The sequence below is a fragment of the Delphinus delphis genome, chromosome 1 (genome assembly GCF_949987515.2).
Source record: "Delphinus delphis chromosome 1, mDelDel1.2, whole genome shotgun sequence".
Lineage (NCBI taxonomy): Eukaryota > Metazoa > Chordata > Mammalia > Artiodactyla > Delphinidae > Delphinus > Delphinus delphis.
The window spans coordinates 151243312-151270886 of record NC_082683.1 but is presented as its reverse complement, the minus strand read 5'-3'; the positions used below and the strand labels follow the sequence as shown (position 1 = coordinate 151270886).

General features: G+C 52.5%; 1 protein-coding gene across 1 annotated transcript in view; it reads left to right on the top strand.

Moving 5' to 3' along the window:
* The window catches only part of NFASC (neurofascin), a 149629-nt gene that overhangs the window by 80293 nt on the left and 41761 nt on the right, over positions 1-27575 (top strand). Inside the window, exons 4-17 of the mRNA XM_059996109.1 lie at positions 661-766; positions 2539-2735; positions 3205-3327; positions 6451-6621; positions 17257-17368; positions 17807-17991; positions 19309-19440; positions 21908-22051; positions 22712-22823; positions 23119-23285; positions 23782-23929; positions 25161-25285; positions 26177-26221; positions 27467-27568. Of these exons, the coding sequence (XP_059852092.1) occupies positions 661-766; positions 2539-2735; positions 3205-3327; positions 6451-6621; positions 17257-17368; positions 17807-17991; positions 19309-19440; positions 21908-22051; positions 22712-22823; positions 23119-23285; positions 23782-23929; positions 25161-25285; positions 26177-26221; positions 27467-27568 (1869 nt within the window). The remainder of the gene's footprint in view (positions 1-660; positions 767-2538; positions 2736-3204; positions 3328-6450; positions 6622-17256; positions 17369-17806; positions 17992-19308; positions 19441-21907; positions 22052-22711; positions 22824-23118; positions 23286-23781; positions 23930-25160; positions 25286-26176; positions 26222-27466; positions 27569-27575) is intronic.

Genomic DNA, 27575 nt, shown 5'->3' with positions numbered 1-27575 from the left:
TAACCCATCGGGAACTAACAGCAAGCATTCAGAATGAGCGTAAGTCCCCTGGGCGCCTGTCTGCACTTGTGCCTCCGGGAGTTAGGAGGGCAGCAAGGAGGGGCGGGAAAAGGCCAGGGCGGAGATCCCTGGAGAACTTTGGAGTCCGGGACTGGGAATGAGAGGAGCTGGCTCTTTAGCTGCAGACAAGTAAGTCCCTGGGAGGGCTTCTGGGGACTGAAGCATCTTTCAGCTCCAGCCTCACCACAGTTTGGCCAACTGTTGATCCTCCAGGGCTCAGAAGGTTCTGGAAATGGCCGCTAGGTTCTGGAAATCGAGCAGCTTTTGGCTCCTTTATTCATTCAACAAACATTTGTCAAGAACTGTTGTACGCTAGGCATGGTACTAAGCACTGGAGTACAAGAATGAGTAAAACAAAAGCCTGGCCTTCAGTTTCTCACAAAGATATTATGAGATCTTAAAGGGATTCTTCTTATGCTTAGTCCTTGACACACACCCCCTTTCCTGCAGCCCCGTTTAAGGAGCTGGGTCTCTAGAATGGGGCGCTGTTCACCCCCCGCTTGCCTGCTTGTCTGTGTGCCTCCTGAAGCTCTTAATTTCAGCCGCTCCCCAAGGGCAGGTCCCTGCAGCCCTGACTGCCCACTGTGTGTGCCGTTGCAGTGTCCCAGCCCCCAACCATCACCAAGCAGTCAGTGAAGGAGCACATCGTGGATCCCCGCGATAACATCTTGATTGAGTGCGAAGCAAAAGGGAACCCTGCCCCCAGGTGAGTGTACTGGCAGGTAAATCCAAGCTGGGTGGAGGGAAAGGGGCCTGCGAAGAGGGCATTTAAACCGTCCCCTTCCGCCTGGGTCTGATGATAGTTGAAGCAGCTGAGAAATTAACTGTATCCATTCAAAAAGTGTCCATTAGGCACCCACAGGTAGAAGGTACAATTTGGATAGCCAGGAAATTTAGCTGATGAGGACACTGGGGGCCAGAAAACTCAACTGGCTTAAGTTCACGCCAAAAAGCCAGAACTAGGTATTAAGTTTTCCGACTTTGAGTCAAACATTCTTCCCACTGCCTATGTTCCCAGCAGCCACCCCATGCTTAGGTTATAGGAAGTTCCTCTTCAGGCTAACTTGAGTCTTTCATTCTGAGCTCGTCTCTACTTATTTATGTGCACATCAGGATCACATGAGGTGTCAGCAGACATGAGTTGCAAGCCTGCTGTGCCAGGCTCTGTGTTAGATGTTCCTCACACTGTCTGTTCAAACACCTCACTGCCGTTTGGGGAAGGACTCGTGTCCTGGTGAAGAGGCCGTAAAGTGGAGGCACAGAGATGTGAAGTACCCGATCCCAGGCCTCTGACTGCCCAGGCCAGTTTCGTTTCTACCAAGTGATAAGCGTTGGTGATAAGGATGCAGGACGCGTCCACCACCTTCAAAACAGCATCCACAGGCCGGAGCTTTCAGGAGCCTCATGCTGGATTCAGACCCAGATGTGACAGGCCCCCATGTAGAGTGTGTCTGTCAGCAGGAGAAATGAGGCGGGTGGAGCCTGCCTCAGGTGTGTGGCATCTTGCTTCTGCCTCCCTCCCCGGGTGTGCCTGAGATGGTCTGGCCCAGAGCTGTGAGCCCGGGAGCAAGCAGGGCCTCTCTTGCCCATGACGGGAGAAGCAGGAGTCACCCTGAAAAGTCAGGCAGGGCACTGGTGACCTTGCTTCTGAGGTTTGGTCTTTCTTCCACGGTCCTTCGCAGGAACAATGACTCTGAGACACCGAGCAGCCGCTATGGCTCCTGCTTCTTTTACTTAAGTCCTGGGCAGCTGCAGACACATGTCCCCCCAGGAGAAGCAGGGATGTTCTAGTCTCTCCACCCCGGGGCTCAGTCTTATTAAGGCTGCCCTTTCTTTCAAAATTGCTCCTCCCGAAATGTACAGCCACCGTTTTATAATCTGCATCCACTGATCTCTTCATAATCAGTGGATCTTTAATCTTTATAATCTGCATCCAAGATCTCTTACCTATGCAGCGGCATAGGTAACCCGGGCCATTTCGATTATCAAGTAGATGACACAGGAGGAACAGGGCTGGCTCTCGCTGATGTGTTCCGGTCACAGGGAATAGGAATTTGGGTTTGCATTCCTAGTCGGAGGCTGGGAATGCTTGGGGGTGGAAGTCGCAGCTGACTCTGGATTTAAAAACTCAAAATTGCTGCCTACTCCTCTAAAGAGCACAGCCCCCAGGGGCTACTTGGTATCTGTCACTTAGAGCCATGACTCCCAGCCTGGGTTGGGTAAAACTACTAATGTCAGGGACCTGCCCCAGGGGTTCACCTGGGTGGGACCTGGGTCCTGGCATTTTATCAGGCATTCCAGCAGGTCCTGCTGCTCAGCCAGGGCTGGGACCCATTGGTCTGGAGGAACAGTTATGGGCCTGAGTCAGCATCTAGGGCCCTGAGATTCTGACCTGGAGCTCAGAGCCTGGAGCCCACCCTGCTGCTCTTCGCTGTCCCTGCCCACCCCCCTCCAACCCACCCCCTTCATTGTCCACAGCTTCCACTGGACTCGCAACAGTAGGTTCTTCAACATCGCCAAGGACCCCCGGGTGTCGATGAGGAGGAGGTCTGGTACCCTGGTGATCGACTTCCGCAGTGGCGGGCGGCCAGAGGAGTATGAGGGGGAATACCAGTGCTTTGCCCGCAACAAGTTTGGCACGGCCCTGTCCAATAGGATCCGCCTGCAGGTGTCCAGTGAGTGCATGGGGCAGGCCCAGGATGCCCTGGGTCAGTGGAGGGCAGGGCATGGAGGGTCATTCCAGAAGGGTTGCCCCACCCTTGTCCTGCAGGTACCTTGGTGCCCCACGTGTCCTGCTTGCTTTTCTGCCTCTGAGCAGGGGTTCACCTCCCCCAACTCAAAAAGATTCCTTGGAAAAGAAGTTTCCAAAACGGTCGTGAACAACTTCACTGGCCACTCCGGGCGCAGGGCGGGGAAGGAGAAGAGGCTTTAAGGATGTGCATCCAGTCACATGAAATAGGCCTCTCCCGCCTCTCCAGGGCTGCGCCTCGCTTGGACTCACAGGCCCCGTTCCTCTCTCATGCCTCCCTTGTTCTCCCATTTCCTCCTCTCTTTGCCCTCCTTGCATGCCAGCCTCTAACCCTGCTCCTTGCCCCAGCCCAGCCGCCACTCTCATCGGATCCTCCTTTGTCTGTTTCTCCCTAGAATCTCCTCTGTGGCCCAAGGAAAACCTAGACCCTGTCGTCGTTCAAGAAGGTGCTCCCTTGACGCTCCAGTGCAACCCCCCACCTGGACTTCCGTCCCCAGTCATCTTCTGGATGAGCAGCTGTAAGTCTTGGGGGCCTGGTGTTTTATTTCTCTTTTAATCTTAGGGAGTGTTAAATGGGGAGGGGTCTTCCCAAGGCTAGACGACCTTGACTTGTGAGAAGCAGATATAAGGTGGCCATGTGGCAGAGGACCCCGGCTTTGCAGAGAGAGGTTGCTAGGGCTCACTTTTTAGCCTGGCTGCTATTAGCTGTGTGATCTTGAACAAGCTGCTTAACATCTCTGGGCCTCAGTTTCCTCCTCTGGAAAAAATAGGGCTGGTAATCGTACTTATCTAATAGAATTATTGTAAGGATAAATGAGTTAATACATCCAAAGTGCTTAGAACAGGGCCAGACACACAATAAGTGCTCAGTAATATTTGTGAGGATTAAAAAGAGGAAGAGCAAAAGGAATGGGACGGAGGAGAAACTGATTTTCAGTCGGCCAATTGAAGGCAGGTTGAAACCAAGCCTCCTCTTTCAGTCTTTGGTGCAGCTGGATTTACTCCGATTCACTCTTCTTGTAGGACAGAAGCGGGATTCAGGAATGAAACTTCTGATAAAGGAGTGATGGGGAGACAGGATGTTTGGAGTCGGGGACAGAGTACATCATTCAGAGCTTGTCCTGGCTCAGTTTTGGACAGAGGCTCACTTGACTGCTCTGGACCGATGTTTATTCCTGTGTTTTCAGTCAAATAAAGGGAGAGGGCATTATGAAGATGGATAGAAGACTGCTATCTATCTGAGCATCACCCTGGCTTCCTTCCTCCCTCCCTCCCTTCCTGAATACCTCCCATCCCCTCCTTCCCCTCCTCCTTCCCTATCTATCCATCCTTTCATCAATCTATAGATACTCCTCCCTGTCACCCATCATTCTCTCCATCCCTGAATTTTTTTTTTAATATTTATTTTGCTGCGCCGGGTCTTAGTTGCGGCACGTGGGATCTTCTTTGCCACGTGCGGGATCTTCCTTGCAGCATGCGAACTCTTAGTTGCGGCATGTGGGCTCTAGTTTCCTGACCAGGGATCGAACCTGGGTCCCCTGCACTGGGAGTGTGGAGTCCTAGCCACTGGACCACCAGGGAAGTCCCCATCTCTGAATTCTTATTAGCCTGCTTCCGAAAGAGGCTGCTTTCAATTGTTTTGCGAGGTGAGGATGGCTTTGTGCTCAATCATTGTCCCTGCCTTGCCTCATCACCGTGAGTGTATGTGGGCGACAGCCTGGAGGGTTGGTTTGTTAGCTAACAGTTCAGACTGTCCTCTCGTCCCCCGCCATCACACCAAGTTGTGTCCATGCTACCTCCTGAGCAAATCTCACGGCCCTCCTCTTTCCATCCTCTCTAGCATCTACCCAGCACAGGCCACCGTCGGCTTTTCCCTGGGTTAGAGTAATCATCTGTACCTGGCCTCCCCTGTCTTTCTAAAAATGTAAAACTGATTCATTCATGCTCAGAGTCCTTCATTGCCTCCTCATCACTTCCCATAAAGTCCAGACCCCTTTCCCTGGCACGCAGCTCCTGACGTGGTCCCCTCTGACTCTCCAGCCCTCCCCCTACCCCCGGCCTCTCCCCACCCCGACTCCCCTGCTCAGGCTGTGGATTCTTAACATTAGCACACACTGTTCCTGCTGCTTAGAAACCACTTAGGTCCCTTCCCTTCTGCCTGGTAAATGTCATGCAGCCTTCAAGTGTCAGCTCAAGCCCCAGAATGGACTGAGTGCTCCTTCTCTCAGCTCATCCCCTTCTCATCTGGGGCTTCCCACGCACCACACTGCATTGCATTTATCTGCTGTCTCTTCTACTAGACCGAAGGTGCTTTGAGGGTAGGAACTGTCTTTCTTTTTTTTTTTTTTTTTTTTTGTGATACACGGGCCTCTCACTGTTGTGGCCTCTCCCGTTGTGGAGCACAGGCTCCGGACGTGCAGGCTCAGCGACCATGGCTCACAGGCCCAGCCGCACCGCGGCACGTGGGATCTTCCCGGATCGGGGCACAAACCCGTGTCCCCTGCATCGGCAGGCGGACTCTCAACCACTGCGCCACCAGGGAAGCCTGGAACTGTCTTTCTTATCTCTCTGTCTTTCAGCAGTGCCTAGCACAGTGCCTGACGCCTACAGTAAATCTTTGATAAATGAATTGAAAAGCTCACCAGCCCATCATTGGAAAGTTGGCATCATTAACCTTTAAGAAATGCTTTAAGAAATGGTGACTTGATAAACAACAAGGTCCTACTGTATAGCACAGGGAACTATATTCAATACCTTATAATAACCTATAATGGAAAAAGAATCTGACAAAGTATTTTTTATATATATATATATATATAAACTGAATCACTTTGCTGTATACCTGAAAACAGCACAACATTGTAAAATAAATAAATAAATAAAATAGAACCACTTTTCAAGAGGAAAAAAAAGAGAAATGGTGACTTGAGAAACAGTCGTCAGGGATGAGAATGAGATACCTGTGAGCAGTCAGCCTTATTAAGTATACTTTTTTAAACCTAACAGCCTAGAAACCTGATCATTTGAGTTTACAGATGCAGTGCTTGAAAGAAACGTAGATTATGTTGTCAGCATTCTCAGCCACTCCTATGATGTCATTAATTCTAAAAACACACATTTTCATATTTTAACATCTCTAAAATTGGAAGGTGTCCTAAAATTGTTCGTATGCATCATTGATTGGTATACCTCTTACAATTATAATTGGTGGTGCTTTTTCTTTCTTGGGGATGAGTAGACGTTTAAAAAATAAAACAGGTGAACTTGACTCCCAGTTTGGGGAGCATCTGAAGGATTGTGTTTCCTCCCTCTGGCCTCGGAGCCAGTCAGATCTTTTGTGGCATGAATAGGAGATAGAAAAGCATGGTCACGGAGCCTGAGCATGGTGGGCAGGCAGGTCTGAATCGAAATCCTACTCCCCTCTCACTGCTTTTGCAACCCAGATCATGTTAAATCCTCTGCTTTCTTATCCTTAAAATGGGAATAAGCCCTGCCTCAGAGTTGAAAGGATTAAGTCAAATAATGTCAAGCTCCCAGCCCCCACCTGGCCCTCTGTAGGTGCTCAATTACCAGAACTATGATGATTTTTATTACTGTTATCATTACTGCTAACCTCCCACTGTACCTCTGCTTCCTTATAGCCATGGAGCCCATCACCCAAGACAAGCGTGTCTCCCAGGGCCATAACGGAGACCTGTATTTCTCTAATGTGATGCTGCAGGACATGCAGACGGACTACAGCTGCAATGCCCGCTTCCACTTCACCCACACCATCCAGCAGAAGAACCCATTCAACCTCAAAGTCCTTACCAGTAAGTGCAGGCCCCTGCCTGGGGCTGGGAGCTGGGGGCTGGGGGCAGCAGCCCGCTGAGCCCAAGCGGCCCCTGGCACCTGGGTCTGGGAAGAGCCTTGTCCCCAATCTTGACCTAGAAATCCTTGCAGCTCATTGTGCCTGAGTGACTTTAGCTGCTCTTCAGCCACATCTCTTGATTCTGGAGCCTTGAGTTAAACTTGGTCCTACTCCACACCAGCGCTTCTCAAATTTTGGTGGAATCAGAATCACCTGGCGGGCTTCCCTGGTGGCGCAGTGGTTGAGAATCTGCCTGCCAACGCAGGGGACATGGGTTCGAGCCCTGGTCTGGGAAGATCCCACATGCCGCGGAGCAACTGGGCCCGTGAGCCACAATTACTGAGCCTGCGCGTCTGGAGCCTGTGTTCCGCAACAACAGAGGCCGCGATAGTGAGAGACCCGCGCACCACGATTAAGAGTGGCCCCCGCTTGCCGCAACTAGAGAAAGCCCTCGCACAGAAACGAAGACCCAACACAGCCATAAATAAATAAATAATTAAAAAAAAAAAAAAAGAATCACCTGGCAAACTTGGCACCCGTACCTAAGCCTAGCCCTCTCCTGCCCGGCAGTCTGGGGCCTCTTTGGTCTTCATTAGTTCTCCAGGTGTTTAGGGACACACCACAATTTGAGAAGCACTACTGTAAGTGGTCATCCACCATCGCTCTCATGCAGCCAGCTTGATTATTTCTAGTCTTTGTTTGGTTATCTTTATTTCTAGAAGAAAGCAACAGTATGGAATATCCATGTTAGTGAGTACAGCAAAATGAATTGTGTTTGATTCTGTAATAAGTATATGCTGGACCATGTGGAGTCTCTGTGTTTAAAAGTTGCAGGTTTATCTTTTAGTTTTATTTGTTTTCAGTTTTATTCCCTGATTCTGTTTGGCTGGTATCAGAGTGAATCAGCATTTCCTGACCCATTTTAGCATTGTGACCCTCCACCAGGAGAGAAAGAAGACAGTCAGGTCAGAGAGACACTTTTTTTGCCAGGTGCCAGCCGGCCTGGAGCTTTGGCTGCAAAGTCCTCAGCCTGCTCAGGACATTGAAAGTGGCTGTGTTGGTTTATACCATGGATTTGTAACTTGCCTTCTGTAGAAAAGCCCCCCATAGACCTTCGTCTGTCTGACCCAGCTCTGAGTGTTGTTTTCAATGCCAGGGGCAGAGGCGGTCATGGGGGAGGCCAGGCAGAGGGCCCCACGTGGGCGCGGGCAGTTTCCGCAGGTCGAAGGAAAGAGGCTGAGCCCTGGCTTCCCGGAGCGCCCCCCGGAAGTGGGTGGGTGGTTGATGACGCCTCCTGGGTGGGCGCAGGCCGTGGGGGAGAGGCGCGGGTGAGCTCACCCCTCGGTCAGGACAGGTGGGCTCTTCTCTCCCCACCAGTTCCTGCTAGTGATGGGAACCCCTGGTGCTGAGAGTCAGCCCTGCCCCACGCTCCGTCTCCACCGCAGCACGGAGGGGACCCACAAGAAGCAGCGTCCCTTCCGTTCCCCTTCTCCTGTTGTGGTCCTTTTCTTTCTTCCTTTCTCTTCATGTCTTCCCTTTTCTTTTTCACTTCCTTCTTCACTGTTTCGCCTCCCTCTTTCTTTCTCTCTTCTTTTCCCCTCTCATCTTTCTCTCTTTGAACCCCGTTTCACCCTCCTCTAATTCTCCCTCTCCTGCCTGTACAGCTCCCCACACACTGCTCTGAGTTGCCCGTGCTCTGGTAGCCAACACGATGGCCAGCAACCCAGGAACAAGCCCCCCTTGTTCCTGGCAGGGTCGCCCAGCTCCGATCCACTTGCTACCTGTTCCCTGGTTTTCTTATTCCGGACCCAGGCCCAGAGAGGACCCCTGCAAAGAAAGTTGGGTTGTCTGAGATGTCGCCTCAGTGCAGGGGCGATCGCCTGCCAGCTGGCTGAGCTGGGGAGGACAGTGTGGTCTGCCCAGGGCCTCAGAGGGGCCTCCGGAGCCAGGACAGAGCAGGCAGCCTTGGGCAGTGGGAGAGACAGGAGTACGAAGAGCAAGATGCTCCCTGGATAGCCTTCAGTGCCATCACCTTGAAGTCTGCCTGCTGTTTGCGGACTGAGTCAGGGGACCATCTGCAGTCCTGAGCAGAGGCCCTCACTGTTACACGGGGTAGAAGCAGGGAGGTAGAGGCGGGGAAGAGCCTTCCTCTGTGGAATTAAGCAGCTGGAGATTTCAACAACATTTACAAGTTGAACTTTCCAGAAACATCCTTTTCCCTACCAGAGGAGGTAAGGGATGTTTGTTTCTGCTTCATTTCTGGGTCCCCTACTCCACTGAAATCGCTTTCCCCCAAATGCTGAGAAACCCCCTGGGTGATGGGAACAGAACCCTCTCGGCTTCCTGGAGTTCTCCCAAGGGCAGCTTTGGCCGGGAGCAAGTTCTGGGCATCCGAGCCAGCCCAGAATTGGGCACAGTTGCTTAAAATAACTCAGTTGTGCTCTCTCTGCTTTCCTGCCTGGAAAGGACACAAGCTTTTTCTTGTACCTTCAGAACCAGGTCTGGGGGTGGGAGACAAAACAGACAAGTTGGGACAGCTTCAAAGACTGTTCTCACCAGGGTTTTCTTTCACAGTCTGCCCATTGGGGAAGAAATACATCTCATCACAGCCCAGTTTTTATTACCTGCATTAAAGGAAGAAGAGAAAGGGATCTAATACCAAATACTGGGCAATATAAAGTCATTTTAAAATTTTGTTTTGGGATGCAGTCAAAGACAAACAGTGAAGTCGGAGTAACAAAGAGATGCCTGTCCCACTTTGTCCACACCACCCAGGCACCGGGCGCCTCCTGGGGACAAAAGGCGGCCGTGGTGAGGGAGGAGGGATGGCCCTGAGGCGGACGGTGGAGCGCTTACCCTGCTTCCTTCTAATGTCTGTCGTCTCAGGGACCTTCTTAAAGGAGTCAGAAAGTCTCCCTAAATCTCTCAGATGTGCTCCAGAATCCACAAACCAAGAGGTCAATCCTGAGCTTGGCCACTTCTGTTTCACCTGGTGGCACTGGGAGCATGAAGCAAGGGCCCTTTCACCTGTGTGTGCCCTGTCCTCCCCAGGAGGGGGACGTCACCACCCAAGGCCAGTTGCTGCCCCTCCCGCCCCTTTGCCACCCTGTCCCTTCTTTCCACTGCAGATCAGTTCCCACCTTTAGCTCCAGATAAACCCACGCCAGCTTCCCAAACGCAGGCTAGGTCTTTTACAACTTGCTCCATTTTAAAGGATGGTTCTGAATAATGAAACTCCTTCTAGCAGGTGTTAAGCAAATTTGCGATGCAGCGCAATGCGGGTCCCAGAAAAGAGCTCGCCTTGCCTCCCTGGCATGAGTGGTAACAGGATTTGATCTGTCTTCAAATATGCAAATGTTCTGGCAGCACCTCTCCCCCCTCAGGCAGCTGGGCTCAGTCCAGGCTTCTCAGGGCCGTCTGCTTGGCTTCCAGTCGGCTGTTCCACTCCCCACCCTCTGTTGGTACTGTCAAAACTTGAACCCAGTAGCTGGAAGGGGACAGTGATAGGAGAATGAAAATCTACTTAAGGATGTTGGCATGATGGTGCCCTATTCCAGAATGCCTTTTTCACTGAGGATGAAATGCCCAAAGGTTTTAATTACGTAACGTTGGAGCCCACTGATGTTGTTCCTTAAGGAATGGCTTCATCCCAAGCTAGTCTAGAGAGCTCTGAACCTCTGTCTTCGTCTGCAGGCCTTTCCCTGTTCTAAGTGTAGAACTCACAGCTCACACTCTCTCCCCTGTCCCAGGCGGCCTTTCTAATCCTAAAATCTGAACCTCAGCCTGGCCGTCCCCACCTCCCTGGACCACTCCTCACCTCCTCAGAAGGAGGCCTTTCTGCCAACAGACACATCTCGGAGACCAGGGCGGCGCCCCCCTGGACAGGTTGGGGGGTGTTTGTTGCTGGTCAGCGCATGATTGCTGGACAATGCCAAGGGTCTCTCTGTCCCACTCTGTTGATGATCTGTTTCTCTCTGTCTTGTCCCCTCATTTACCTCCCACCCCTTGCAAGTTAACTTCTGCTCAGGCAGGGTTTTGCTCTTGCCCCAGGGCTCACTAACACTCCTTTCTCTTCAGCGACCCCAGGAGCTGGCCTGATCCAGAGTCCTGGGAACTGAGGATTTTGGTGGGAAAGAGTTGTTCCAGTTGCTGCGGGATACCACTAATTCTTATCTCATTTGTTTGAAAACATAGTAGGACCAAGCAATTAAAGGTCAAGCCTAATTTCTTTATTAAAAAAGAAACATTATTGCCTTCTTTTGCAGGATTTAACCTTTTCTTCCCTTTCGGGGGCTGTTTTGTGTTGCTTGTTCTTCACCAAGCCCATTTCCTTTCCAAATATGCTGTGTGTTTCCTTTGCAAAAGACCACTGGTGCTCCCTGGTTGTTTTGTGGCTTTGCATTTCTGTTGTTCTCTCCCGTTTATGCCTCCATGACCTCTCCGTGGTCCCTGTTTGCTCACCCTCTTTTGTTTATTGCAGACCACCCCTATAATGACTCGTCCTTAAGAAACCACCCTGACATGTACAGTGGTGAGTCGCCGTGGTAACCTTGGGAGTAACCTTGCCGGTCCTAACCCCAGTTTGCCTAACTTGACTGATACCATGCCATTAACTCACACTGGGTACCGAGTCTGACAGTTGGCCAGGTCAAGATACCAAGGCGCCACCTCTAGAGCGCTGCTCACGTGGAGGAAGGTGGCCAGCGTGGGAGGGGAGGTGCGAACCCTTCGAATGTGCCAGCCTCCAGTCTGAGTTCTGGACAAGTTGGTCAAGCCAGGGTAGGACTTCAAAAGAGCTTCTTGGAGGGTTCAGTAGAAACTTAGGAATCAGTGGTGGATGGATGGAGAATACCTGAGGATAGGGAGTTCCCACAGGCAGGAGGAAAGGGGAGGTCTCGTCTCTATCGGTGGTTTAAAGAACACAGAAAGCTTTGTAGTGTGTGCTTAGCTAGCTCTTAAGTGTCTGGATGTGAATTGCCTGCACTGGCCTCTAGCCTTAGTTACTGGGGTACCATTTCACAGGTCCCATATCCCTTTAAAATCCATCTGGGAAATAGGAGGAAGAGTCTAGCTCTGAGTTCTCTTTCAAGGTAAGTATAAAAGAAGTTGGACCATCCACTGCAATCTATCACCTGGGTCTCTTCCCTGCTGTGGGAGTGCATGCAAATCCAGTGCCCATCCACCCACACATTTGCAAGTCATGGAATAATTTCCATGAGGCCTATTTCTAACTCATCACACAACTGGTTGCTCAAGCTGATTAGTAGAGTAATTGGCTGTTTCCACACCTGAGCTACCCCCAACCATGGCTCAAGAATGTCTTGTTTTCCTTGAGCAGCCAGAGGAATCCTCATTTGCTGGCTCTGGAGAGGCAGCTGGCTCCCATCATCAGTTATGCCTCGGAAGCTGAGGCTGCAGGTCCCCAGGGGGGTCATTGTGGGCTCAAATAGATAGGAAGTGTCTGTATTGTGATGTGCTAATATAAACAATGATCGGTGTCTGGACTCGGGGGTGGGAAGAGGGAGTGAGAGCCAGCGAGAGTGGCAAAGGCTTTAACTTGGCACCGGGCAACCAGAGCCACATTGAGATCCTGCCAAAGAGATTTACTGCCCGAGGAAGCAGGGGACCTTTGTTGGATTCGGGGCATTGTTTGTTTTCAAAATAATGGGGCCAACACCATTGTGTCAAGAGCCCCAGAGCATTGGTGTGGAATGTGCCTTTTTCTCAGTTGGACTCCGGGTAATCTGTTATGGAAGTATTCTTAAAGCTGGAGTCTATCAAAGCCAGAAGGTCTCTTAGAGGCTATCTGGTCCAAGCTCCTTGCTTTATATAAGACAAGCCACTGAGGGGGACATGCACATAGAGTTGTTTTATCAGTTATATAAGTTTAAGCGATTCCAGCCATTTAAACCAGTTTGTGACCAGTGGTAGATATTATTGTAAGTGAATAAGTAGGAGTTATAAGAACCATCCAGGGCTATGAAACCAAGCAAAACTCATAAGAGCTCAGAAGAAGATGGACCTCATCTCCTCAATCCAAGGCAGAGTGGGGCTGACCAAGTATGACCCCAGCTGGAAAGGGTATAAAGTCAAAGTGAGGTACATGTTGAACAAAGGACAGCTAACTTGAATGCTTCTAGAAAGAAACAGAAAGTGAAAAGAAAGGAAAGAAGATAAGGTCCTTCCTGAGTTCAGGGAGCTGGACAGAGAGACACAGTATGATGAACAGTACCCAGTACACCTCTGAACTTGGCTTTGAAGTATGCCTCTTTTGTAACAGTAGGGCCAGCCCATGGCTGTACTTTGTCCTAGTGATCTCTATAGTGGTTTGGTATCCTCTGAACATATGCCAGATGCCCCCTGACCTGCTAAGTAGCAGGGGGAAGCTGGTCTGAAAATTGTAACTTGCCACTTAGGATTCATCCAGGAAAGGAGAAAGGAAGATAAGGATGTGTGCTGTGAGGCAGACTGCCTTGAATTAAACTCAGCCTCCAGGACATACCATTGAGTGACCTTGGGCAAGTCATTTAGTGTGTCAGACCTTTAATCTCCTCATCTGCAAAATGGGTGTATTACCTGCCCCGAAGGCTTGTTGTGAAGCTTAAACAGGATAATGTGCTTATGTTCCTAGTGTGGTGTCAGACACAGCAATGATTAATAAATGTTACCATTATCGGTGTTAAAGGCTTGGTGTTGACTATATCAAGTACAGTTGTTCTTTGCCTCTAAAATTAAGAGGGACGTGGAGAACTTGAAGAGAAGCTTAGGGGAGAGAGGCAGGCACAATTATGGGAAGAAAGTACTACGGAGGGAGAAATTTTAGGGCAGACTAGCTTTCCAGAAAGCTTTTCAGATTCTCAGCTATGCTGAGAACTGGATAAGAAAAACCTCCAACTACAGCATGAGGGATTTGGGTTAGATTTATGGAAGAGATTTCCTTGGCAGTAGAAGGTATCAAATTTACTAGACAAAGAGTTTTTCTTGTCTTCTGGGGTTGTTTTATCAGCCGTTTCTAGAGCCAGAGAGGTGGTGAGATGCCAGGGATCCAGGCCCATGAGTTCTCAGTTCTGAGAATCACAAGTTGCTAAAGGTAGGATCCAGCCGCCCCTAAAAGCTGTTTGTGGATTTCAGATACATCTGATTCATTGAACTCTCTTCTGCTGACACACAGTACTTGACAGAGGGGGAGCAACTCGGGTTTTCAGCGATTTTGACCCGTACTTTTGCAGGACACGATTGAGGCATTTACCATGGGCTCTTTAAAGCCGAGGTGGTTGAGGCAGAGGCGTCTGCTGACGTCCCCCTGCTGACCAGATTTCCCTGGAAACTGATGAGCCTGCTCTTGTACCACATCTTGTGAGAGGCAGGAGAGGATGGACTGCCCTTGGCCTAGAGGTCAGATGGGCCTGCATGGGAAGCTCTTCCCCAGTCCTCACAGATGTGAACTTTAGCATCTGGGTTCTGAGATGCTCAGATATCAGGTCCAGCCCTGAAGATACGGGAGAGTCAGGGAAGCGTCATCAAGCTGGAGAGGCTGGGATCCCCACCTCTGAGAAGGTGGCGGGATCCTATGATGCCCTAAAAGACTCTGTCATCTTCCACCATATAGAGTCTCTAGAGTAATCAGTCGCCTTTGTCTCCGACCCTCCTTCTGGGTCTACGTCTCCAGGGAAAGAAATGAGCTACCCTCCCTTGGGAGCAGTGGCTCCCAAAACCACCAGCTGGATTATCCTTTGTAAATTTTCCTGCAAATCGTTTCATGTAAGACCACATTTTTTTCACGATCTCCCCTTTGGGTCCAGCTTTCTCATCCCTTAATGATACCATGTGTCACCCTGCCTCCTCTTCAAGCTTTCTGTGGCTTTAACAATCCAGCTGAGATGTCTTTGGAGCCTCTTAATGTCCAGCCCAGCTTCTGTTTTTCCAGTTTGGGCCTGACTTGATTTAATAGCCATTGAGGAGAGATAGAATCTCAGCTGAGATGGTAAGAACAATATTTGAGAAAAGCATCACGGAAGAGTTTCACCAGAGCAGCTCATTAAGACAAAAATGTCTTTCTCCTTTACGTCTTTGGCCCTTGAATTTTGGTATTCTTTGGTTTGAGTACAAAAACTCTTCCCAAAGCTGACTGTCAGAAGTAGGAACAGAAGTAGGGTATCCATCTTTAAAGAGAGAGGCGATATAGAACAGATGCTAGAACACAAGCTTTGACACCAGACGGTCCACAGTCCAAAATCTAACTGGCTTGTGACCTCGGCAAGTCTGTTGACTCCACTGAGCCTCAGTTTCCTCTGTGGAAAATGGGAGTAATACCCCCCAAGTTTGCCGAGAGGATCGAACGTGATGATGGTGATGGAGATGGAGCCCAGCCCCAGCGCTCGGCCCATAGTAAACGGCCAAGTGGCGGCCTGATTATTACCTCTGCTTTAGGATGTTCTTCCCTGTAGTTTTGAACTTTGGCTCATTTCCCAGTAGCTTCTCCTCCTTTGGAACAACTCTGTGGCTGCTAGCCCACATCCTACAATTGAAGGATTGCTGTAACCTTTTTATAGTCACAGCTGCAGTGTGTCGAGGCAGCCACAGCAGCCCTCGGTGTTCATTTCCCCCTTTCCTGTACTTAATGCTTTGCTGGTCGTGTGTACTTGCAGGGCTGCACGCTATGGTGTGAATTAAATGTCCACAGGGTCACAGATTGGTTTCTGCAGGTTTTGTTCCCATGTGGAAGGAGTATGCCGACTGAGTTGCCACGTAACCCCACGGTTCGCAGCTCTCCCAGATTCACCAAACCGGCACCAGAGCCTCCTGCCATCAAATCTTCTCCTCATGTGCCCCTGACCTTGTGTTGTCTGACCGTGTGGGTGATTCCGGGATGATGGGTGGGAGGAAGCTGCTGCTTTGGTATCAGGCTTCTTCGGTACTGAGAGCTGGATGCTATAAGAGTTATAGACGGTAACCAATTAACCACATAATGGCTTAACCCCTTCAGTGGCCACTGTTGTATATGTGTGTGCTGGTGGGACAGATGAGCATATCTACAGAGAGAGAGATAACATGGGGTAAATTGTTGCCTTTTTTATCCTCTTCTCCTCTTGAATTTATTCATCCCACAAACACTTACTGAACACTCGATATGTGCCACGTACTGTGCCAGTGGCCTAACTACCTCCACGTTTCATCAGTTCTTCCCCTTGACGAAAGGATAAAAGAGGTGCCAACTCTACGAAACGCACTCCCCTGATGGCTGATGGAGAGAAGCTGGGCGCCCCTAGGACAGGAGCCCCACTGTTCCAGCCAGCCATTAGCTAGCTCAATAAGTCCAGCAACGTCACAGACACAGAGATCCCCCTGCCACTCTGTCCTCATTCTGCCGGCACCCTGTAACAATACCTGACTCCTGCCGGGAAGAATGCCTCGCTCTCGCTCCAGGCATGTCTGAGGGCTCCCAGCTCCTGGCAGCCCTGCCTCCCCTCCAGCTCTCACCTCTCCAGCTGAGTTGAAGACCCATGAAACCCATGGGTAGGCCCAGCTTATATTTATATTTTTAACTCTTCTTGTTTGCAGTCATACACCTTTTGAGCAGGGGTGACTGCTCCAGTTTCCCTTTGCTTTGTGGTTCCTGGTTGCAAAATCCTTGTTCTTCTCCGTCCCATCTTATCCGCTTCCATAGAACTGTGCTCTGAGGGAGAGGTGAGGCTGAGGTAAGGTGGGGTCCACTGCGCTGGGGTGACCCCAGACTTGCATGACCCCTTCCACAGGGAAATAGCCACCCTGACAGCGTCGCTCTCTGTGAGCCATCTGGCTTCCAAAAGCTGTGTGCATGTCATTGATTCCAGACCCCATGGCTGCTCCAGCCTAGTTGAATTGCAGATTGCCTCTTCCATCTTGGCTGCCCCTTGCCTCTCACCCCTCCCCCAGTCTCTCACATCCAATTAACACCCTCCTCCCCAACCCCCTTCCAGAGTCATTAGTGAAGAAGCAGAATGGTCTTGGCCCCAAAGTGATTTCCTGTCATCTCTGTTCATTAAATCTCTCCATGTCTTTGCTAAACCATTAATAATACTCCCTGCATCTCTGACTGTTCATCTGAGTCTCTGTGGCTTCATCCCAGCTCCTTGTCTCCAGGGTCCCAAAGAGCAGGTTATCCTGCGGCCCCCAGATGTTCCTTCTCTTTCTTCCACTGCTGCTGAGATGGCCTCCCTGGAGGCCACCGTGCTGGCCTCTGGATCCCAACACGAGATGCTCGGGGAGTAGACTACTCGCTGCTCAGGCAACTCCTCCCCCGTTCCAGGGCCAGAGAGGCTTACTGAACTGGGAGGGAAGCTGGGCTCCTCTTGGCAGATCCTGTCAGAACGTAGAGCTGCTCACACACATGTGCTGGTGGGGCCGAGGAGCCCTGCGCTTCCTAACACACCTCTCTTAATGATGCCCCGGCCCTTGGGGTGGTCTCAGCGGGGAGGGTCTGGGGCTTGGTGCCTCTGAGGGTAAGGGGGTAAGCAGGAGGGCATGATAACCTTTCTCTCTAGCCCGACAGCTCTGGCCTAGCTGGGTCAGCCCTCTGGGCAATAAGCTCACGAGAGCTTGTTCCATCCTGTTTCAGCCCGAGGAGTTGCAGAAAGAACACCCAGCTTCATGTATCCCCAGGGCACTGCAAGCAGTCAGATGGTGCTGCGTGGCATGGACCTCCTGCTGGAGTGCATCGCCTCCGGGGTGTACGTACAGTTTGCACCCCGACTTCTGGTCACCCTCCAGGAGGCTGGGCTGGGGGTTTGTGCATGCTCTGTTCTTGCCACATTTTGGGGGGGCGGGCGTTGTGGCAGTGCAAAAAGCGAGGCGAACAGCTCCTAGCGAGGACGATGCAAATCATAGTCATCTCTATCCCACTGGCCGCCTCTCTTTTTTAGATAATGAGGAAAGGAGGTGGCTAGGCTTCCTGTATGTGTGTTAGACCGTCTTGTGACCTTAGATAAGTCCCTCAGGCGCCCTGTGGCTGAGCATCCCCTCTGCATAGGAGGCATCAGCTCTCAGAGGACATGCATCCTCCTGGGCCCGAGTACACTTGAAGGATACCTGGGTGTCCCGGGCTCCATACAATAATAGCAGAGCCACATTTCATGATAAGTCCCTGTTTCTCGCCTGGTCCCTCTTAGCCCAACACCAGACATCGCATGGTACAAGAAAGGTGGGGACCTCCCGTCTGACAAAGCCAAGTTTGAGAACTTTAACAAGGCCCTGCGTATCACCAACGTGTCCGAGGAAGACTCCGGGGAGTATTTCTGCCTGGCCTCCAACAAGATGGGCAGCATCCGGCACACGATCTCGGTGAGAGTAAAGGGTACGTTGTGTGTATTTCTCATTACGATGATTTTGCCAGCCCTACGCTCCGTGGCCACCCTTCCCTCTCAGGGTGGTTGGGGGGCAGGGTGAGTGGGGAAAACGTCCAACACGCTGATTAGTGGCAATAGTGTCCTGCAGGAATGGTGTCACCCCCAGGTGTGTGTGTGTGTGTGTGTGTGTGTGTGTGTGTAAAAGGGCAGGGGGAAAGAGGGAGGTGTTAAGGGAGGGAATCTGCCCTGACCATTGCCCAACTCCTCTTTGTGCCTGGGGCTCCCTCAGCAGGTGCGCTTTCTCCTGTGGCCTATCTGGATCACCCAGAACCTTTCTGTCTTTCGTTTCGCAGTCCTGTTCACGGTGTGTTGTCTTAGGCCTGTGCTGTCTGTATACTTGTGTGTGGTTCTCTTTTAAAAATGGGGAGTCGTCATGGCCCAAATTATTTTTCAAAAAATCACTTCCCTCCCCTCAAAGCATAGATGGGCCACCTGAGCTGTTGTAGGCAACAGAGCACATGCCTCTGTGGGGGTCCCAGCCACGGGTTGCGAGGGGGGTGCACTAGTCACTTCTCAGTCTGAGTGGTGGGCTGAATGAGGATTGGGGTGATGAGGTCTGAAACCACAGCGCAAGAACTTTCCTAGTACATGCTCAGGTTGACTTGTGACCTTGGTTTCAACACCACGCTCGAACCAGGGGCTCTTAACCCTTATTGGGGTTTCAAGATCTTTGGGACTCTGATCCAAAGGACCCTCTTCTCAAAAAAGTCCATATCCACATATTCACAGAAATTTCCAGAAAATTGGAAGGGGTGGCCGGCTAAGAGCGTCTGCTCTAACCGAAGCTTAGTGTCTAAAAGAATGAATATCAGGCCTTTCCTAAATGGTCTGATCCTGCAGCAACAACCGCAGGAATCCACAGGGCCGAGCCCTGCTACTTGACCACCCTCCCTGGCTCAAGCCCTTGGGTGCACACCACGAGTGCCTGGGGAGCTCCCAACGCATTGGCCGCCCGGTCGTACCCTGAGGATTCCGATTAGTAGGTCGACGATGGGCCCTGGCACCCATGTTTGTTAACAGCTCTTCAGGGAGCCCCAGTTTAGAACTCTTGTTCTGTGAACTTGAAATAAATCAGTCAGCGTCTGTAGTGCCAAGCTGACCAAAGGCAGCCTAGACTGTCACCCTATCGGGATGAGCCCTGGGCAGGTGGCGGGGGCCTGGGGCTGGCACTCGGGGGCTCCTGCCTTCCTAGAGGGGGCCCACTGGTTCCTTCTGGCTGCTCCTGTCATCTGACACCCCTGCCTATGCCTGTCCTTGTCTTCCAGCTGCTCCCTACTGGCTGGACGAACCCAAGAACCTTATCCTGGCTCCTGGCGAGGACGGGAGACTGGTGTGTCGAGCCAACGGGAACCCCAAGCCCACCGTCCAGTGGATGGTGAATGGGGAACCTTTGCAATGTGAGTAACGCACTGTTCTCCCACCTGCCTCTGCTCTGTCTCCTGCCAGAAGATGCAGCTCACCATCCCTGCGGGCCAGCCCTGTTGCAGCAGAAGTGAGGGAGTAGCCCATCTCTTTGGACATCTCAGGAGGCAGGAAACCTGCCTCATTTGTGTGTGAGAGAGAACAGAAGGCTTGTGGTTATGTTCCCATGCTTAGGGGATTTCTGCTCCCTGGGCTTTTTTCATAAATTTCTGCCTTCTGCCCTTTACAACTACAGAGCCCAGTTCAAGGGCTAGAGACCTCAGCCTGTATCTCCTGAGAGTATAGGCTCTGAGTGATGGCTGGGGCTCAGGAGGTAGACGAGAGCTCGGTAACTCATTTCCATCGTTTACCCAAGTCCCTCTCTCTGCCGAGGGCAAAATAAGAGGCAGGGTTACGCGACAACATGAAAGATATGGTCAGAAATGAGGGAAAACTTCCCTATGAGAGCAGAGGTGCACAGTGCAGTTACTGAGTGCGCACAGATGTCAGGAAGATTTAGTCCTACCCAGATACCGGAGTGCGTGACTCCAGGGATCCTTCCAGCCAGAGGTCAACTCTTCACATCATTTTCACTCCAGTTGCATTTACTTTTTAAATGTCCTGTCCTTACTTTCTCTAAGGGGTCAGAGGAAATGCAAACAGTGTTATCAACCCGATGGGGCAAAAAATAGATGGCAAGACCTCAGAGCCTAACTCACAAGCAACAGCTGATAGAAACAGGTGGCGAGGCAGGGAGACAGGTAGAGGAGAACGCACCTTCCTAGACATTTATTGTGTGCCAGGCACTGTGCTTTCCTCTTATCTCTTTAACCTCAAACATTAAAGATGAGGAAATGAGGCTCTGATGGTGCAGGGAATTGCCCGAGGTCACATGGCTGGTGAGTGGGGAAGCTGTGGGCTGCTGTGACAGCGCAATATGTCTACCCTGTCTAGTACTGAGCATCTAGTTATCCCAGGAAATATCCTGCCTCTGGATACGAGCGACACACGGACACGGCCTGCCCTCTGCCCTTCTCCCTGTCCTGGTAGCAGTGTGGGGACAAAGCAAACAAAGGCTCTAAACTTCACAGCACCATTAAATAAATGCAAAGTTCAGGATTTACAGCTGAGCCTTGGCCCAGGGAAAGGTCCCCCGTCACTCAAGGGAGTGACCGGGAGGAAAGCTGGTCTGTGGGAATTGCCGGGCAAGGAGACTTAAAGTTGCTGGCATAGGCTTCCTTTGCGCTTTTTTGCTGAGTGGAGACTCTGGAAAGATGATAAGGATGCTGACCTCGGCTTTGTTCACCTGCTGATTCCCTAGTTCCGGCCTCAGACTTGCTATCTGTGGGGTGGAGCCCACGGGGCCAGACCCTGGGTTCCTCTCTGCGACTTCTGTGGTAGGTCTGAGTGATCCTGGATGAGTTCCTAGATCACGCAAACCAAGTCATCTGGCTCAGTCCCGAAATCTTACAGAGGAAAGGCACCTTCTGGTGGTGAAAGATGAGAAAAGTAGGGATTCTTTACACTTCTAAAAAACCTTTATTTGTACAGCTCATTATCTCATTATCATTCTCTTATCTTAACCTTCCTCAGAGTAGGGGAAAGATGGGAGTAATGCTTCCGCATTTGACAGGTGAAGGAAATGAGGCCCAGAGGAGTTATTGATTTGCCCCTGGTCTTGGAGTGATAACAGGGACAGGTGTGAGACCCCATGGCCACTCCCCAGCCTCTGCTCTTTGCATCCCCAGCCAGTGGTACCAGCAGAACTGCAGCAGGGATTGTCTTCTCAGTGTGCACTCGTCTTGGGAAGATCAGGTAGCTTTGGCAAACGCAGGGACTCATTCAGCTTTCAGCAGACATCGACTTCCGGATTTAACTTTGTGAATGTCTGCAGAGTGCTCTGCTCAGAGGATGGGAAGGTGGTAGGTCCCGTCTAGTTGGACATTGCTTTATCCTTTTCAAAATACATTTGAGTATATGCACATTGAATTAAAATAACAACAACGATAATAATCAGTGTATGCTGAGCCCTCTGCTAATGGCATGCAGAGAATCTCCGGTCATCCTCACAAGAGCCCCACAAGGTGGTATGTTATCCCCATTCAGTTGACAAGGAGACTGAAGTGCAGAGCCATTGAAGAGTGCCGGCAGGTAGTGTGGTTAGAATTCACACCCCTCCTGTTTCCAAAGCTTACGCTGTCAACCACAGCTGCCCAGCTGCTGTGTAGGTTTGACCGGGATTCCTATTCCTGTTGGATGGATTGAGAAATAAACTCTAGTGGGCTCAGTGATGGACCCAGGCCACACAGCTAGGCAGTGGTGGGCCGGAAGCTGGGTCTGAGCTGGCCCAGTGCTACTGCCTCCGCAGCACCCCAGTCCTACCAGGGAGTCCTGGCCAGAGTCCCAAGTGCCCTTCGCCCTGCCCTCCCCCATTCTCACAAGGAGTGTCTTTTCTGACTGTAGCGGCACCACCCAACCCAAACCGTGAGGTGGCCGGGGACACCATCATCTTCCGGGACACCCAGATCAGCAGCAGGGCCGTGTACCAGTGCAACACCTCCAACGAGCACGGCTACCTGCTGGCCAACGCCTTCGTCAGCGTGCTGGGTGAGTGCACCCCTCCCTCCGCTCGCCTGCCTGGACCTTGCTCCCCTCATGGGCACACTTTCTTCTCCAGTGATTGACCAGGCTGGTGGGGTATGAGGGCGGCAGGATGGGGGAAGCACGGAGACCCAGAATGACATTTGCGGGGAGGGTGGAGGACTTAAAATCCATAGAGCTGGGTGTGCAGACAGAGTTCATTCCATGCCAAAAGTCAGTCTCAGTCCCCTTCCTCCCCTGATGAGAGGAGGGACCGTCTCGTCTCCTTGGTGTGTCCATGTTGACTCTCCCTGGGTTCTCCATGGTCTCGGTGGGAAATAGTCCTGAATATGTTTGTGGCATTCCCAGAGCAGGGAGAGGGCAGTGGGCAGGTGCAGCGAGGAGAAGCCTTGGGGCTGTGGAGGGGCAGGTATAGGAGCTGCTGGAAAATTGGGGGGAACCCTTTGCAAAAGCTGGACTAGATGTAGGGTAGGTGAAGGACAAATGGATAAGCTTCCTCCTTCCTCACCTAATCCTCAGAGGCTTCTTAAAGGTGGGAGGTTGATGGGGGAAGGTACGCTGGTGCTGAGAAAGCTGCTGTGAGGAGAAGGAACAGAGAGATAAGACTGGTCCACAAAGAGGAAGAGGAAGACTCCCCACCCAAGGTCAGTTCTCTGGGAATTGCAGACGTGCCGCCTCGGATGCTGTCACCCCGGAACCAGCTCATCAGGGTGATCCTGTACAACCGCACGCGGCTGGACTGCCCGTTCTTTGGGTCTCCCATCCCCACACTCCGATGGTAAGTTCCAGGAGACCAGGCCTCCCCCACGGGGTCCTCTGTCTCGCCTTTCTCATTCCACCTGGCCCATGAGAGGTATTCAGCAAGTCCTGGGAGCCTTAAAGGGTTGAAGCTGGGAGGAGTTGGCAGATCAGCTGGGTCAACCCTCTTATTGTGCAAAGAAAGAAACCGAGGCCCAGAGACTTGCCAAGGCCACCCAGTGGTCGGAGGCAAGACCCACAAGGCTCGGGGCTCCTCCCGCCCCCCGGGCTGGTCCTTTCTCAGTATGCTGTGTGTCGTGCCGCTCTGTTGTGAGGTTTAAGAATGGGCAAGGAAGCAACCTGGATGGTGGCAACTACCATGTCTACGAGAACGGCAGTCTGGAAATCAAGATGATCCGCAAAGAGGACCAAGGCATCTACACCTGTGTTGCCACCAACATCCTGGGCAAAGCTGAGAACCAGGTCCGCCTGGAGGTCAAAGGTAAAGCAGAGAGTTGCTAGCTAGAGGGAGGGGTGGGGAGGGCAAGGAAGCCATCTCCTCAAGGTTATCCATGTGTGTCACTCACTTTGAAAATGTGCCACACCTAATGCTTAATACCTAGTGGGACCTCCCTCCAGGTCTGTGTGTCCTCTCCGTGGAAGTTTCGTGGCCAGGGCCTCTGGCTGGCCTGGTGTTGCGAGCACTGAGTCATTACCAGCCTGGTCCAAACAGACGTAGGCAGGGACGCCTGTTACCCACACCAGCTCCCCACTACCACCCCAGAAAAGACGTCCTATGTTCCTGAACTGGAGAGAAAGGATTTGGGGATTGGCTACTGTTTGGGATCCCCCCATACCAGGCGTCCCCTACCATTCATGTAACCGAATCCTATTTCTGCCACTTCCGTGGTCCATCTAACCTGGAGGTCATGCATGTCACACTGTGTGGCCACACGGGCGTGGGGTGGCAGAGACGAGCTCCGGGGGCTTCCCCACAGACCCCACCAGGATCTACCGCATGCCTGAGGACCAGGTCGCCAAAAGGGGCACCACGGTGCAGCTGGAGTGTCGCGTGAAGCACGACCCCTCCCTGAAGCTCACGGTGTACTGGCTGAAGGACGACGAGCCCCTCTACGTCGGGAACAGGTTTCTGCTCCTCCCTCCTTCCTTCCTGCTGCTCCTCTGGGGCGTTTTCTTTTCCCTTGCTCTTGGGGATGCATTGAAGAACATAGGGAACCTGTGTCATGTGTGTCACTGGGGAACTGCTGAGGAGGGTGTGACAGCCTCAGCGACTCCCTCCACATCAGGCGAGACCCCCCTCCCACTGCAGCTTCCCCCCCTCCCCCGTCAGGGCTCTGCTTCTCTCTCCTCCTCCTCCCTCCCTCACTTCTTCTCTTGTCCTCCTCCCTTTATTTTGATCCTTTCCCTTCCTCCTTTTCACGGCCAGGACGCCCTCCCCATCCTCTCAGCCCTGCCTGCAGCGCTCCTGTTCTCCAGCAGAGGGCACGGTTGGCCGAGCAGACTCTAACCCTTGTGGTTAATGGGGCTCTCCGCCCTTAATGCACCTGGGACCGCTTACCAGGCCCAGGCCTGCCCCACCCATCCATCATCCCAGATTCGGATTTAATTGGAGTTGAGGGAGGGCCCAGGCATAGATAGTGTTTAAAAGTCCCACCAAGGTGTTTGTAATGTGCAGCTAGGGTTAAGAACGGCTGATCCGAGCCTCCCCTCAGGACTCCGTCCGTCTCGGGGCAGGTTGAGCATCGGTACCAGCTGTTTCCAGCGATGATCTGGTTTTCTGCAGGGGCGTAGCCTGTGGGGGGGTGCAGGCATTCTGGCCCTCAGCCATGCTCACAGTCAGCCCTGCTCTTTGGTGCCCTCCTCCCTCTGTGGGAGACAGTACAGAGGAGCCCGGGGCACCTGGGCTGAGCCTGGGCGTCAATCTGGGCTGAAGACAGAGCTGGAAGTACGAGAAGACCTGCCTTTTGGGCGTGGGCCTAACTGTGCCCTAATTCGGGAGGGGAGCACAGCACAGGAAAGGCACAGAGAGCAGACCCAGTGTGGGAACTGAGGACAGTGAATATGGGCCAGGGCTGCTTTGGCTCCACCCACTTTCCTGTCCCCTCCCGCAAGCACCATAAGTGCTCAAGGTGACATGAAGACCCTGCCTCTCTCGAAGCACTGAGGTGGAGCCTCACGTCCCCTAGGATGGGCTGTGGCAGCCCAGCCCAGACTACAGCACCGCCTCCTCCCTTCTGACCCACCGTCCCCACTTCAGGGAGAAAGCAGCCGGGCAGTGCCCAGCATTCCTGCTGCCTGCCCCCTTCACTGTCACCCTCCTCACCTTCCTCCCAACCCCTCCCCGATACCTTTGCAGGATGAAGAAGGAAGAGGACTCCCTGACCATCTTTGGTGTGGCCGAGCGGGACCAGGGTAGCTACACATGCGTTGCCAGCACCGAGCTGGACCAAGACCTGGCCAAGGCCTACCTGACCGTGCTAGGTAACTGCCGCTGCCCACACTGGCGCTGATCCCCACCCCCTATTTCCCGAGGCCAGAGAAGCGGAGGACGGTTCCAAGGGCAGAGCCCGTGGTCAGCGAGCCAGCCAGGCCTGGTGATCCTCCTGCCAGGCCTGGTGATCCTCCTGCCTTCTGGTTTAAGGGTTAGGAAGCTGCTCCTTTCCGAACAAGCTGTGCTGGACGCCTTACCTCCTGAATGGAACCATTAACTTGCCCAAATCCTCACCTGAAGGGTGCCTGAAGGAGAGAGGGAAATGGACGGGGGTTCTCATTGGGATCATTTTTACCAACTTTACAGCTAACTCTAAACCACTAAGTCAGTTAAAACAATCCATCCTTGAAGCAAGACTGAACTTTGTGCTTGTCCTTCCAACGCCCTCTGCTAGCCTTCCTCTCTGCACCCCTTTCCTGATGGGACTTCACAGGGTGCTGTGCATTTCGGGTGATCCTGTCTTGGCCTGCCCTCGTGTCCAGGCCAGACTGTAAATACTAAACCATCCCAGACCTGGGGACGTAGCCTCTCCCGTCCGGGGAAGCAAATCACCTCCTCATCTCTGCTGTCTCTGGGCCCCCTATTGCCATAACTCTCAGTGCACTCCTGTCCCTCAGCAGTGTCCCTGCATGGTCGCAGGGAACAGTGGGCCCAGGCACAGTCGTAGCATTGGGACAGGAGGGACCCAGGGTGTCTGCCCCTGGCTGTGGAGGGAGCACAGGCAGGCCTTTGTGAGGGTGGGGCCCTCTCCGTGGAAGTGGGGGAGGGGTGAAGTTGCGCAGGGGCAGCTGTTCAGGCCTTGGCTACCTATTCCCACCCTTCGAGAACACCTTTATCCCCACATAACCTGCTAACCTGGATAACCCATCTTACCTTTGCAGCTGATCAGGCCACTCCAACTAACCGTTTGGCTGCCCTGCCCAAAGGTAATTCATACTAATCCCGGGGACCGTTGCCAAGCACTCGAGGTGTCTGGGAGGGAGGAGTCCAGGAGGAGGAAAGCACTGCCGGACAGGAGTGCTGTGTACAGGCAAGGGGCGGCCTGCCCCGCTCCCTGCCAAATCTGACTCCTCTGAAGAGGCCCACGTCACCTACCCTAGCCCATCACAGCCCGACTCCCGGCTTCCTGCTCCTTTCACAGACTGAGCTCCAAAGTCCGGCTGTCGCTCCCGCGTCCCCAGTCCCTTACTCTGGCCACGCCCACCACTCCCTGGGGGTGGCCTGTTCTCCTCCCCCAGCTTAGCCTCTGAAGTGTATTCAGTCAGGAAACCCACTTGCTTTGAGTTATCTGTAGGCCCATCTGTTTTGCAGCCTTTCACATCTACTATACACCCATTTCCAATCCGCACACATTCGTGTGCAACACACATGAATGTGGGCTCCAGTGACTCACCTTCCAGATCCTTCCAGTAACCAGCCAAAAGGTGGAAATAGCTGGCTCAAGGAGCCAGGATAGGAGAAAACAAATCACGCCCACCCTCAGCAGTCAGTGGCCAGATGCCTTTATCCCCAGGCCGGGAGGGCACGCACACACACTTAGGAAATCCAGTGAGACTGGAGCCCCAAAGAGGTGCTGCCCCCACCCTTGTTAGGGCCTCTGTCCTGCTGTCCATCACTGAAACTTCTAGACTGAGTCCCTGTCTCCTCCCTGGCCTGGTCCTCCGTCTTTGTCCCCTCTATTCCCTTAACTGGTCTGCCCTGCTCAGCTCTCCAAACACCTCCCGGGCTCCTGCCCCCTCAGAGCCTCGGCACACTGAGTAGAAGTTAATTATGAGAAAATGAGACAAAATCCCAGACTTCTTCACCAGTTTTCCTAAAGGTTGTGAACATGGATCTAATGCAAACAGCAGCATTTCCCAAATGCTTGCACTCCGAGAACATCCGCAGCAATGGGGTGGGTTGGCCCCAGCTCTCCCTGTGCCCTGCATTCCTTGATATTTTGGGGGTGGTGGTGGAATTCAGGGTTCTCTCTTTGTTCTTCCTTGAACCCTGAGGGAAGGGGGCGGTCCCTGTGCTGACCCTCCGGCACAGGCTGGGGTTGGTTCCTGCAGTGGTGACCTCAGCCCGCCAGAGTCCTGTCCGTGGGACAGTGTTCAGGGCTGAGGCCAGCACAGGGACGGGCCGGCTCTAACTCGGGAGGCCTGCGTGGTGTCTTCTCCCTCTGCTGTCAGGACGGCCAGACCGACCCCGGGACCTGGAGCTCACCGACCTGGCCGAGAGGAGCGTGAGACTGACCTGGATTCCGGGGGACGATAACAACAGCCCCATCACAGGTCAGCC